The following is a 12,775-nucleotide window of genomic DNA, read 5'->3' as shown; positions in this document are numbered from 1 at the left end:
TGAATTTAACAATGGTTTAATATAAATGAAGAGTAAAGATGCAGGGAGAAGGTCTGAGGGAGGTTTGGACAGTCCAGGTTCAGGTTACTGACCCATGTGAACGTCACAACACAAACCTGAGCGCTCATTCAGCTGAATTACATGGAGACGTGTGAATGTGACGGACAGTTACGAGCGAAGACCTTTCACTCTGTCTGTAAGCAAACTGACTTTGGAGTGAGTGGTTCAACTACACATTCTGGGCCGGTTTTGTGGTTTCTAGCTTTGGAGTAAGGCTGGGCGATCTGGATTTCTAATCACAATCATGATCCATGATTTAAACTGCAATGTTTTCCTCTGTCTGAAATGTACTGTCACATACAGACAGACTTCTCTATTTGGACAATTCAATCACAAAATTACATGCATTCTTTGCACTGTACATCATCATTTTAGTATTAAAATGTTTAATATGCAGGTTTATTGGATGACTAAATTTAACAGAGACATTAAAGATGGCAGTAAACAACAGTTCAATAATAAAATAACAATTAAAATTCAAGTATTCTACTCGACATGAGAACTGATAATGACCTCATGTGAACTGAATCAGACATTTGTCCTCAGTCTTCAGTTGAGACTCGGCATACAGGACAGTTTTGGAAAATTATTTGCAGCATTGCATGTCCTATCATGGATCTACAGGCTGTATTTAGGTTGACTTCTCAAATACCCACTGAGCAACAACTGTTCTGCTTTTATAAGCAGGTCTTCACCCACTGAACTGCTGCTAGCAATGCTGCTACATGTAGAGCAGATTAGGGAATAAAGCGATGTGAAGTCTTTTGTCCAATCAGCAGAGCCGAGTGTTAGGCCAAACTGATCTATTAGGTTGTAGTTGTTGTGCTGATCTGTTATTAAATGCTTTGAGAAACTGTGGACATGCATAAGATCCATGAAGATATAAGAGCATCAGATCACCCAACGACAAAAACACACTGTGTTCACTAAAGACGACCGAAACGGGACAATTAATCTCAGAATTACAAGAGGATCTTGTCGTTCCAGTAAAATATGGAACTGAGAGAAATAACGTGTAATCATGACAAAAAATTAAGCCCATTTATCAATTATCAAATGGAATGTTTTGGAAAAACAGATGTTGATAAAAAAAAATTTCCAAATACATCCAATACAGTTATTCTGGCTAACAGTAGAATAGAATAGAATAGAATAGAATAGAATAGAATAGAATAGAATAGAATAGAATAGAATAGAATAGGCTTTATTGTCATTGCAAAACACCACTTTACAGTGCAACAAACTTTGTTTTTAAAGTGCTCAAAGGAGCATGTGTTTACATCATGCAGCTGCATGTGTGTCACCTTGGAATATCATCTAAGACATCAGTAACACATTAACATTAATAAATGGATTGACTCCATTTATTTTATGCTACATGAGTCTCAATTTAAAATTGCAGTTTCTTGTTTGGTGGCCCGCAGACTCCACATCCACAGATATTTCTTCTACAGATGTGACAATGACTGATAATTAGGCTTAACCTTTCTCATAATTACACGATCCTCATCTCATAATTGTAAGATAGTTTTGGAAATCACAAGTTTCTTATTTAATAATTAAGTAACCTTGTAGTTCCTTTAATGAACACAATGCACTTCTGTATACAACCCTACTAAGGAGGAATTTCATCTCATAAATTCTAACTTGTGTGAATTCTGTTGGAGGGTGAAATTCAGTCATACATTTAAATAATCATGAAACAAGTAGAAAAAAAGCAAACATCTTCAGATCCACATGGATTTTGCATAGTAAAATATGCATTATTATACAAAGTCTGTGACCAGCGTCACAATGCTATAAACACCGACCATTTGTGATTTGGTTCTAGGAGTCTCTGGTCTGGTCTGGTCTGGTCTGATCTGGTCTGGTCTAGTCTGATCTGGTCTGGTCTGGTCTGTTCTGGTCTGTTCTGGTCTGGTCTATTCGCATCATCTCAGCCACACTTTTCCACCTCAGCTGTATGTGTGGATGATTCTGTGCCGTTTCAGATGGTGCATCAGGATGAAGGTTTTCCCGCACTGCGAGCAGCTGTACGGCCTCTCGCCGCTGTGTGTGCGCTGGTGAACCCTGAGGCTGCTCTGCTGCGTGAACCTCTTCCCACACTGTCCACAGCCGTACGGCTTCTCGCCCGTGTGCGTCCTGTGATGGATGCTGAGGTGGGATGAGCATTGGAAGCTCTTCCCGCACACGGTGCACCAGAAGGCGCGCTTCCTCTTGTGACTCTGCTGGTGCAGCTTGAACTGGTGCAGGCGGCTGAAGGTCTTCCCACACATCATGCAGACGTATCCACGCACCGATGCAGACAGAGGCCTGTGGTGGCCGTGGAAACTGCTGGATGTCAAAGAGTTGTGCGACTGAGTTCCAAGCGGCCCTTCAGCGGCTGCAGTCTCACTTTGGCTGAGTTCCTCCGGCTGCCTTAACTGTGAGCCGTTTCTCTGCGGGTACATCTGTTCCTTCTGTCTGTCCGGCTGTGAAACACCAACCTGAGGTCTGCTCTGGAAATGAGACGACTGTGGAGCATCCTTTGGATATTCACTGCTGTACACCCCATTACAAGGCCTCTGAGAGCTTGACTGCGGTACGCCACTTGACTTGCCAGTATTAGAAACCACATCGGAATGGTCTGGAAACGTGTTCGAATACTCCTCTACTACACTTGAAAAGTCTGGAAACCCAGAGTCAATATCATTCCCCTCGATTATGGACGACCACAGCTGGTTCTCCCTTTCATCCATGGAAAAGTCTGCAGCGTGTTGCGTCTGCTTCCCGACACCGTGTTGGCATCGGCCCTGGCTGAATCCCGACTGGCCCTCCTCTTTTTCTGTCTTAACAGTGAACTGAAGGCTGCTGATGTCTCCAGAGTGGTTGTATGAGTCGCTGAAGTCCAAGGGTTTGGTCCTGGTACCGGCCGGTGGGTCCAGATGGCAGGTCTTTTCAAACTGCTGGTTCTCAGCATTCACGAACTGTGCAGCAGGACCTGGAGGAGAGGGGTGTGATGTCACTGTCACTGCAAATACAGTAGCTCAAAAAAGACATGCAGCTTGGATTTTTTTAAAGTGGGGCTGTATTAGTACTTAATTATGGTCAGCATTGACCAACAAGGAAGAAAGACAAAACTTTGTATTGGTTCTTCGCCTCAGTGCTATGCAAGGTTATTATTGATAATGAAAACTAACGAAATGAAGAAAACTACAATTGTAAAAACATTTTCGTAAACTGAAATAAATAAAAACTATAATTAAAAGAAAAAAAACATAACTAACTGAAACTGTATTGTGTCTTTACAAAACTAACTAAAATGTATAAAAATTATGGATAAAATTCCCTTCGTTTTCGTCTTTGTCAATGTCGGATTGATATAAAATTGATTTATTTCCCTCAAGCAATTTTTGCTGCTGGCACCATATGATATTTAACGGCCCATCACTTCTTGTCACTTGTCGTTCAGGCATCTTCTCATCCCCGCTCTACCTGGAAACATGGAGACTAAAGTTGGGAGAAAGCAGCAGAGTCCTGTCTGGGATTTATTTGAATATGACGGAGAAGAAGATAAAAGACATAAAAAAAAAAAAAAACTAAACTAAAACTAAGCATTTAGAAAATAACAAAAACTAATAAAAACTAGCAAACCTGCTCTAAAAACTAACTAAAACTAACTGAATTACAGAAAAAAAGTCAAAACTAAATATACTAAACTATAATGAAAAATCCAAAACTATTAGAACCTCGGTGCTATGCTCCATAGTATTTCTGTAAATAATATATACATAAACATATATTATAATAGACCAGATCTCTGTACACATCTATCCAGTTATACATATTTATCTTATACTATTCTCAATCCATTGTTGGCCTAGTCTGTCGTCGAATGTTTGTTTAGATTAGGTCTATGTTTAAGTGTGTTTCGGTTTATGTTGAAATCATATGTTGTGAGCTAAGAAAAACCAAAGCCAAATTCCTTGTATGTGTTCACATACTTGGCCAATAAAGCTGATTCTGATTCCTTTTTGTAAATGGTTTAGGTACAGGTTGGTGTTGCTTCCGTCCACAGCAGGACCTTCACCTGTATCTGCCTCTTAAAACTCACCTCATTCTGACTGCTATCTCCTGCCAATAATCCACAGAATAAGTAAGAGGACCTCATACAGCCTCACTTTGAAAATCTAAACGAGGCCTTTAAACTAAATGCTGTTCAACTCACCAACTGGTTCAGCTGAATCACTGATCCATAGAGGCTCATCTGGACTTTCTTCTTTTATCGGAAATGAAACTGCGGCATCTTCAATATCAGGAAACTGGATAAACAGAGAATAAGATTTACTTAAAAATAAAGCACAATTTGTAATGTTTCTACATTTACGCATTCTAAAACTACCAACAGCAGGGCTGTCAAACTCATTTTGGTTCAGTTCCATATTCAGCCCAATTTGATCTCAAGCGGGCCAGACCAGTAAAATAATGACTTAATCACCTTTAAATAATGACAAATCCAATATTTTCTTCTTGTTTTAGTACAAAAAAAAACTCAATTAAATTATGAAAATATTTTCATTTTACAAAAAAGATGGGAATAACCTGAAAAAAATGGAATTTCATTTGAAAAATTAGTGCAATTTTAACAATATTATGACTCGACTTATTATTTATACATGTACATTACACACAGTGTAACATAAACATTTGGTAACAGGCAGAATTTTGTTAAAATTTTGGAGTTTGGAACTAAAATTTGAACAATTTCTACAATATTCCATCTGGTATTATTAACAAAACTACAGGTCACAGTGGATCCATAAATGCACAAAACATTTAGTAACAGGCAGAATATTGTTAAAATCACACATTTCGGGTTGTTCATCTTTGTTTTTATTTATGTATTTATTTGCGTTTTATTGTGAAAGAATAGTTTTGTGAATGAGGATTCTGTTGGTTTCTTTAAATTGGCTTAGAGTCTGGTTTTGACCAACTCTATATGTAAAGTGTTATGAGATAACTTTTGTTATGATTTGGCGCTATATAAAAAAATTTGACTGATTGATTGATTGATTGATTGATTGATTTGATTGGTTTTCCCCTGTAAGTCACTTTGGAAAAAAGGGTCTGCCAAATGCATAAATGTAATGTAATGTAAATGTAAATATTTTCACAGTGTAATGTTATTTTTTTCACTTAATTTTTTTCCATATAATTTTTCACAAAGAAAATTTGTAGTTGTCATTACTTATGGGTTATCGTGTTGTTATTTTTACTGTAGATCATATTGGTCTGTATGTGGAACCTGAACCAAAATAATTTTGACAACCTTGACTGTTCAGGTTAATTTTTGCGCTTTCATCCTGCGGGGCCGGAATGGAACCTTCGGCGGGCCGGTTTTGGACCCCGGGCCGCATGTTTGACACCTGTGACCTATAGCTATGATGCAGCGGTGAACATCTAAGAGTTTCGATCCTGTCTGATAGTAACACTTTCTATCAGTAGAGAAGTCACTGTAGTGACACCAATGTATTCAGACACATTATACATCCATCGTTGGTTGGCACTAGACTGGATCAATACGAGTGACACTCTGGGATGTTTTACTGTGTGTGTTCATTAGCTGCTGAAACATGTTACACCTGCAGCACAGTGATGCAACCACGTGTGATAATAAGCATCGCACTTCAACACACTGCTGGGGTGTTAGAAAATATCGGTTCTGCAATACATCGCAATATTTCATTTCACGATACTGTATCAATATTAAAAAGTACTGTACCGATATTTTTAGGTATTTGTTCAAATGCAGATATGGTGGAGGTTCATTTTTGTTTTTTGGTTTCTTCCATCCGTTTTCCAGGTGCTGGTGGATGCGTACACAGACAGAGAATACCACCAGGAACCACCGGGGGTACGGAGCAGTGCAGAGCGCCGCCAGCGGAAGTGAAAACAAAACTTATCACTCATTTCTCTTTTCTCTTCCTGCTGAAGCTAAGCTTTTAAACCTTACCAACGAAAACGCTGCAATATTAGTATCACAGTAGTGTTGCCTCTGTCATCTCCATGTTTATTATTATTGACTTTCTTCTTCTTCTTCTCAAAAAACTTTACTTTTCTTCGTGGTATTTATCCAGTATGGTTAATTCAGAGCAGCGCCCCCTGGTGGATTAATTGACAAACGCTCATTCCAACACATTAAATGTCAGTAGCAGCACCTTGTTCCAGTCAGACTAATGACAGCGACAATAAAGAACATTTACAAAAGGAACTAAGAACTGGAATGGAATTATTACATACTCGTATTGGTACTTGGTATCGGCAAGTACTCAAATGTAAGTACTCGTACTTGGTCTGGAAAAAAGTGGTATCGCTGCATCCCTACTTTAAGTCTCTGCGTTTGTGTCCACTGACACATGGTCGATAGATGTGACTTCCTTTATTCATTTTGTGGGGCGGCAGTGGACGCCAACACCACAACTTTATGTTAAAATTCCATTGTGTCTATTGATGATAGGAGCTGATTTTGGTGCCATAACCCTTCAAGACCTACAACTATTTGCATCACAACCTCCAATGATGTTTTTTTCTTACGTGATTTATCACCATTTATTATAATATTATCCTCTACGTTTTGTATTTTTCAGTAAAAATCTGGCATTTTCCTATATTCAATTCACAGATCATGTAGATTCTCATGAAAACTCAGAGTAAATTTAAATGTTATTAGATCAAATCAGAAAGTAATAAGGAAAAAGTGACATTATCATTAACTGAACATAAACCCAGTGTGTCCATCCACTGTCATCAATCCAACTCCATGGGTTTTACTGGTGAATCAACGTTGTGGAAGGTGACTGTGTTTCCACGGTAACTACAGAACCTCTGAATGTCCAAATGGGTCATATCTGATGACCATGAAAAGATGAAGAACTGTATTTTACACCAGTTATTTCCAAGGATTGGTAGGATTAGTGGATCAACAGTGGATCAAACAATCTGTGCACTGCAGTCTTCAACACATTTGGATCCAACTTACGAACTTACAACTGAACATGGAACTAACATCCAACTGAAACAAATACAGACTAATATTTTCATATTTGTGTGAAAGCTTAAAAGTTAGTGCATCACAATAAGCGTCCATGCGAAACACAACAGTGGAACCAATATTTAGCAGAAGCAAAATTAAAGACATGAAGCTTTGATTCAGGAAAATTGTAATTAAATATTTTTTGTTAAATTGATTTGAGTCTATTAATCAGTAAATTGTTTCAGCTCTATCTGTGACTATTTAATCTGTGTTGTGTTTTTACTTCATTAGTGTCACCTCTTACCATATCACAGAGAAGTAGACATGACTAAACCTGACAAACCTCTGTAAACCTCCTTGGTTTGCTCTGAAAAACATTAAACGACATTAGCTAACTCAGTGCGCATTTGTTATTAAAGAAAGAAAGCTGAAATTCTTATTTAGGTTTTCACCTCAAGTCGTGTCATTGTGTATCATTTTAGGCTGAGCAAATGATGTGTCCCGTCAGAGACATAAGTAACATTGGTTACACTGGAGACACATTTCCTTTGGGTTGCTAAAATAGCTAGCATGAGGTAGTGTCTTATTTGAGAGTTTTAGTTTAACACAATTATAAATGTAGCTCTTATCTGCATATCGTCTTACTTTCTGTCTACATCTCTGATAGTAGTTCAGAATTATTTGTAAAGAAAATGGCTGATATTTCAAATGGAATTTTTGATCTAATGTATATGTGATCATTAATCTACTATAAAGTCATAAAATCAAACCTCCTCAAACTGAAATGCATGCAACATGCTATTCCCTACTCTGTGTTCATTTGGCAAATAAGGAACTCCAGGATTTCTCAAAAAGTCTGAGTTTAACCCTTAAAGACCCAAAACTATGTATTAAAATAAAAGCTTCATATGTCAATATACATCTACAAAATTTGGTTACTGTCTTTTACATGGATGTATAATTTGATTAGGCCTAACTGTTAACCATGTTAATTGCTATAATGTACATTGTATATCATACGTTACTATCACTTCAAATTCCAAATAATACATCCATGTAAATGACAGTATAAAAATCTTGTAGACGTATACTGACATATAAAGTTGAGCTGCAACCAATTAATCGATTAGGTGCTTGAAAAATTCACGATTCGATTAATCGACTCGAACTGATTGAAAGGAAATATTCCATGGCGTTTTCCTGAACTGAAGCTTCTTTGTGCGTCACAGTAAGCGTCCGTGTGAAACACAACAGTGGAACCAATGTTTAACAGCCAAGCAATGAAGGAAACAAAGCTTTGATTCAGGAGAATTGTGGTTGAATGATTTTTTTTTTTGGATCACTTTGAGTCGATTAATTGGTTGCAGCTCTAATATAAAGCATTTATTTTTATGTTCGATTTTTCAACAAAATGTATTAATTTTTAACAATGCGTCTGTGCTTTTTCTTCTAGCTCTATGATGATGGGGAATTTCACGCAAAAGATGAACACTGGAAATGGACATGGAAGTGGAACTCCGCAAATGGATGTCCATCAGTCCTGGTTTCATCTACAGCCTGTCCATCCACAGGAGCAGATCTCTCCTTCACTGTGGTTCTCCTTGAGGTTTCTCTTTTCCTTCTGGGTTTTTGCAGCTTTTCTTTCCCGAGAAGGAGGGTCTAAGTACGGGGGATGCCCGGGACATTAATCCATTTCCTTCATCTACTGTTTATTTGACTGTCGTTTATTTTCATATTCAGCTAATTAGGGGTGTGTACTTGCAAGAATCTGGTGATACGATACAAATCACAATACTAGGACCATGATACGATATATCACGATATATCATGATACTGTTAAAAAGGCAATTTTTTTTTAAAGATTATTTCCTGGAAGAATGGAATTACACCAGATATGTGTACAAATACTAAACACATTTTTATTTGATCATAACAGGATCTAATGCTATATCACAACATTGTACTTTTACTCCTAGTTTCCATAGGAATAAACATCTGCCTCTCCGACAGTAAAAAGTGCTTTTAGGATGCTTCAAATAACCATTATTTAATAAAACAATAGAAACATTAGAGAAAAACAAAAATGAACCTCCGCCATATCTGCATTTGAATAAATACCTAAAAATATCGATACAGTACTTTTTATATCGATACAGTATTGTGAAATGAAGTATCGTGATATATTGCAGAACCGATATTTTCTAACATCCCTACCACTAATTCTGTAAAGCCCAGTGAGGCAACCTTGTTGTGATATAGAGCTCTACAAATAAAATTGAATTGAAAATTAATCTCTGAAGGAGATTTTTTTTTTTTTTTTAATGTATACCAGTGTTACACTCAAAATTGTCATGCATATGGCATTTGGAATCAGCGGACACAACTATTTAATAGAGCAGGGGTGTCAAACTCATTTTAGTCCAAGGGCCATATTCAGCTAAATTTGATCTGAAGTGGGCCGAACCAGTAAAATAATAGCATAATAACCTATAAATAATGACAACTCCAAATTTTTGTCTCTGTTTTAGTGTAAAAAAAAAACCAAAACATTAAATCATGAAAACACTTACTTTTATAAACTATCAAAAAAAAAAACCCTGAAAAAAATGAAATTTAAATTAAAAAACGTAAGAAAATGTAGTGCAATTTTAATAATATTATTCCTCAACTTATCATTTCTACATGTGCATTATGGATCAGATCTGCAAAGACACTAAACACTTAGTAACAGCAGAAAAATTGTTAAAATTGTGCTTAATTTTCTTTAGACATTTCAGGTTGTTCATATTTGTTCAGGTTATTCACATTTTATTGTTTCAGGATAGTTTGTAAATGTAAATATTTTCATAATTTAATGTTATTTTTTGCACGAAAACAAAGAAAAATTAAGTTGTTAATTCTAGATTTTTTTTTGGCTTACCTCAAGATTTTTTTTTACTTGATTGAAGATTTTTTTTTTTGGTTTAATTAAAGATTTTTTTTTTTTTTTTTTTTGGCTTAATTCAAGATTTGTTTTTACTTAACTGAAAATATTTTTTTTTGGCTTAATTCAAGACTTTTTGCTAAATTTGAGATTTTTTTGGCTTAATTCAAGATTTTTTTTACTTAATTGAAGATTTTTTTTTTTTTTTTTTTTTTTTTTGCTTAATTCAAGATTTTTTCCTTAAGTCAAGCTTTTTTTTTTTTTTTTTTTTGCTTAATTCAATTGAAGACTGTGGAATTTTTGCACTTGGCAAAAACATCCCAGGGACTGAACTGGACCCTTTGGCCCCTGGGCCCCATGTTTGACACCCCTGTAACAGAGCATCAGATATTCCCATGTGGATTTTAATATAGTCTTTTATACACATTAAGGGTTAAATATATATTTGAAAGTTTAAGAGGAAATGAGCCAAACCTTCATATCCCCTGGAGTGTGTTGACAGTTTCCTTCCAAATCAATCCGTCTGTCCATGTAGTTTTCTGGAAGCACAAAAGGAGAAAAAACACCTTACACTGATAGAGCTGGACTTTAATACCAGTTCCCTGACGTGTTTGTAGTCAGTCCATCCTGTACATTTCCACTGTGGACAACATTAATGCATGACGAATAACATCTATGAAGAGAACAATTGAAGCAATAAAAGGGTCTTACCAAAGCCATGCTGGAGCTGTGCGTTTTTATTCTCCATCATCAGTAATTTCCTTTTGAGCATCTCATTCTCGCTTTGTTTTCTTGATATTTCCAGATGCAGAAACGCACATTTGTCATCGACTAGTTTGGAGATCTCTGCTACTGCTGCTTTGACCAAAACCTCCATTATTGAGGATAACTGGCTTTGAAAGGGGATGCAGGTCGCCATGTTTGTTCATAAAGAAAAATGTGTGGGGGAGGAATATACTAAAAAATATATATCCTCTCAGATAATTATTTCATTACAAAAAAACAAATGCGAAAAGGGGCGACGCACTAGGAAAATTTACATCCCTGTGTTGTGTCGCGAGCTGCAGCCTTTCTTCCGTGTGGCGGAAGGATTTACCGTAAACACCGGAAGACACGCGCACGACGAAAAAAAAACAAAAAAAAAACAGCGATGTGCCTTCACTTAGATTTACTATTACTGAATTAGTTGAATTATGAAAACCTTGGTCAAGATTTTTTCTTGAGTGTTCTTATTCCTCTTTAGGCGTGACCAAAACAATGCAACTGAATTTTTTTATGAACCTACAAAACTGTCCACTCAGCTGGACACCATGTGTTTAACTTTTGAAGCAAAGAAACATGTATTTAAAAGTCATCATCAGAAAGTGATATCCTGTGTGAAAACAATGAAATAAAAACATTTTTAATGCCGCTAATGTGATGCTTTCACACATTTTATCATACTCAAATACTAGTTATTACTCATTGCATGGAGATAATATCCTCCTGAGATCCAGGAAATTGACAATTTTAGCTTTTTTACTAAAAAAAATTGTCCTGATTGGAAACTCCATAATGCAACCGTTTTTTCAGATACATTTTTTAAAATTATTTTTATTGATTGATTGATTTTTTTAATGGAATGTCCTTTGTAATGTACAGTATTTTTAAGTTAAACTGTCAAACTGTTGTCCCCTATAGAGGACAAAATGCATTGCTGGGTCTCAGGAGGATATGCAAAAAAAATTAAAATAAATTAAAATAAATAAATAAATAAATAATAATAATAACTTTTTGTGTCAGAAAACTGCTTATTACAGTCTAATAACAATTACCAATTATTTTACACTAAAACATGTTACTGCAGATCAGGTTTTTAGGTTTTTTTTAGGTTTTAGGTTAGTTTATTTCAGACACAGACATAATACAAAACATATGAAACAAAAACAACAACAACAACAATAATAATAATAATAATAATAATAATAATAATAATAAACAATACACAAATAAAAAAATCAAACAATAGAAAAATAATAATAATAATGATAAACAATACACAAAAAAATCAAATGATAAAAAAAAAAAAGAACAACTGTTGTGCCTGAAAGGGAGTAGGAAGAAGCCACTGCTTAACCAGTCCTACCCCCTAATTCCAGGGTTATCAAGAGCAGCAACGTTAAAGTAATTGTATGAATTGCAGTGTTTTGGATGATGCATAAGAGTCCACTGTGTTGGTTGATATGGAACTAACACAACAAAACCCATGAATATACAAGAGAACAGCTGGAGAATAGCTGTCCACTGGAGTGAAAGGGTGTATGAAAGGGTTAAATTTACCTAAATAAAAAAATAAATGGCACCCTACTTTATGGCTTCCCAAAGTATTGAGTATTATTATAGCCTCTTAGATTTATATTAATTTATTTTATTTTATTTCATTTTATTTATTTATTTTATTTTATTTTTTAACATATATTGATGTTTGTTTCTTCGGTCTTTTGTGGTTTATAGTTAAATTCCATGTTTATATTTACATTCTATTTTTTCCTTGATTTGATTCCCTGTTCCTTGATGCACCATGGGCCTTAGAGTTATGCAGTTTCAGCCTTCTATATGTGCTGTACATATGGCAAAACTGGCAATAAAGCTGGCTTTGATTATTATTTAGTTTCTCTGCAGACAGACGCAGTCATCAGTTCATAAGCTGCTTGGAAAGAGTAACATTAGCCAACAATACACTGCTGTGATAGTGTTAGTTCAAGTATTAGATAGATAGATAGATAGATAGATAGATAGAT

The 12,775-nt window shown here is 35.7% G+C and overlaps 1 protein-coding gene across 1 annotated transcript; it reads right to left on the bottom strand.

The window, feature by feature from the left end:
* LOC115436614 (zinc finger protein 16-like) lies at positions 1–11,057 on the bottom strand. The gene is made up of 4 exons (XM_030159511.1): positions 10,707–11,057; positions 10,470–10,534; positions 4,268–4,361; positions 1–3,040 (listed from the first exon to the last, which is right to left on the bottom strand). Exons 1-4 carry the CDS (start codon positions 10,912–10,914, stop codon positions 2,016–2,018), a joined length of 1,392 nt encoding a protein of 463 aa, XP_030015371.1. The 5' UTR covers positions 10,915–11,057; the 3' UTR covers positions 1–2,015.
* Positions 11,058–12,775: the final 1,718 nt, after the last annotated feature.

The sequence above is a fragment of the Sphaeramia orbicularis genome, chromosome 17 (genome assembly GCF_902148855.1).
Source record: "Sphaeramia orbicularis chromosome 17, fSphaOr1.1, whole genome shotgun sequence".
In the NCBI taxonomy this organism is placed as follows: Eukaryota; Metazoa; Chordata; class Actinopteri; order Kurtiformes; family Apogonidae; genus Sphaeramia; species Sphaeramia orbicularis.
Note: the sequence above shows the minus strand (reverse complement) of the source record. Positions and strands in the feature narration are given on the sequence as shown.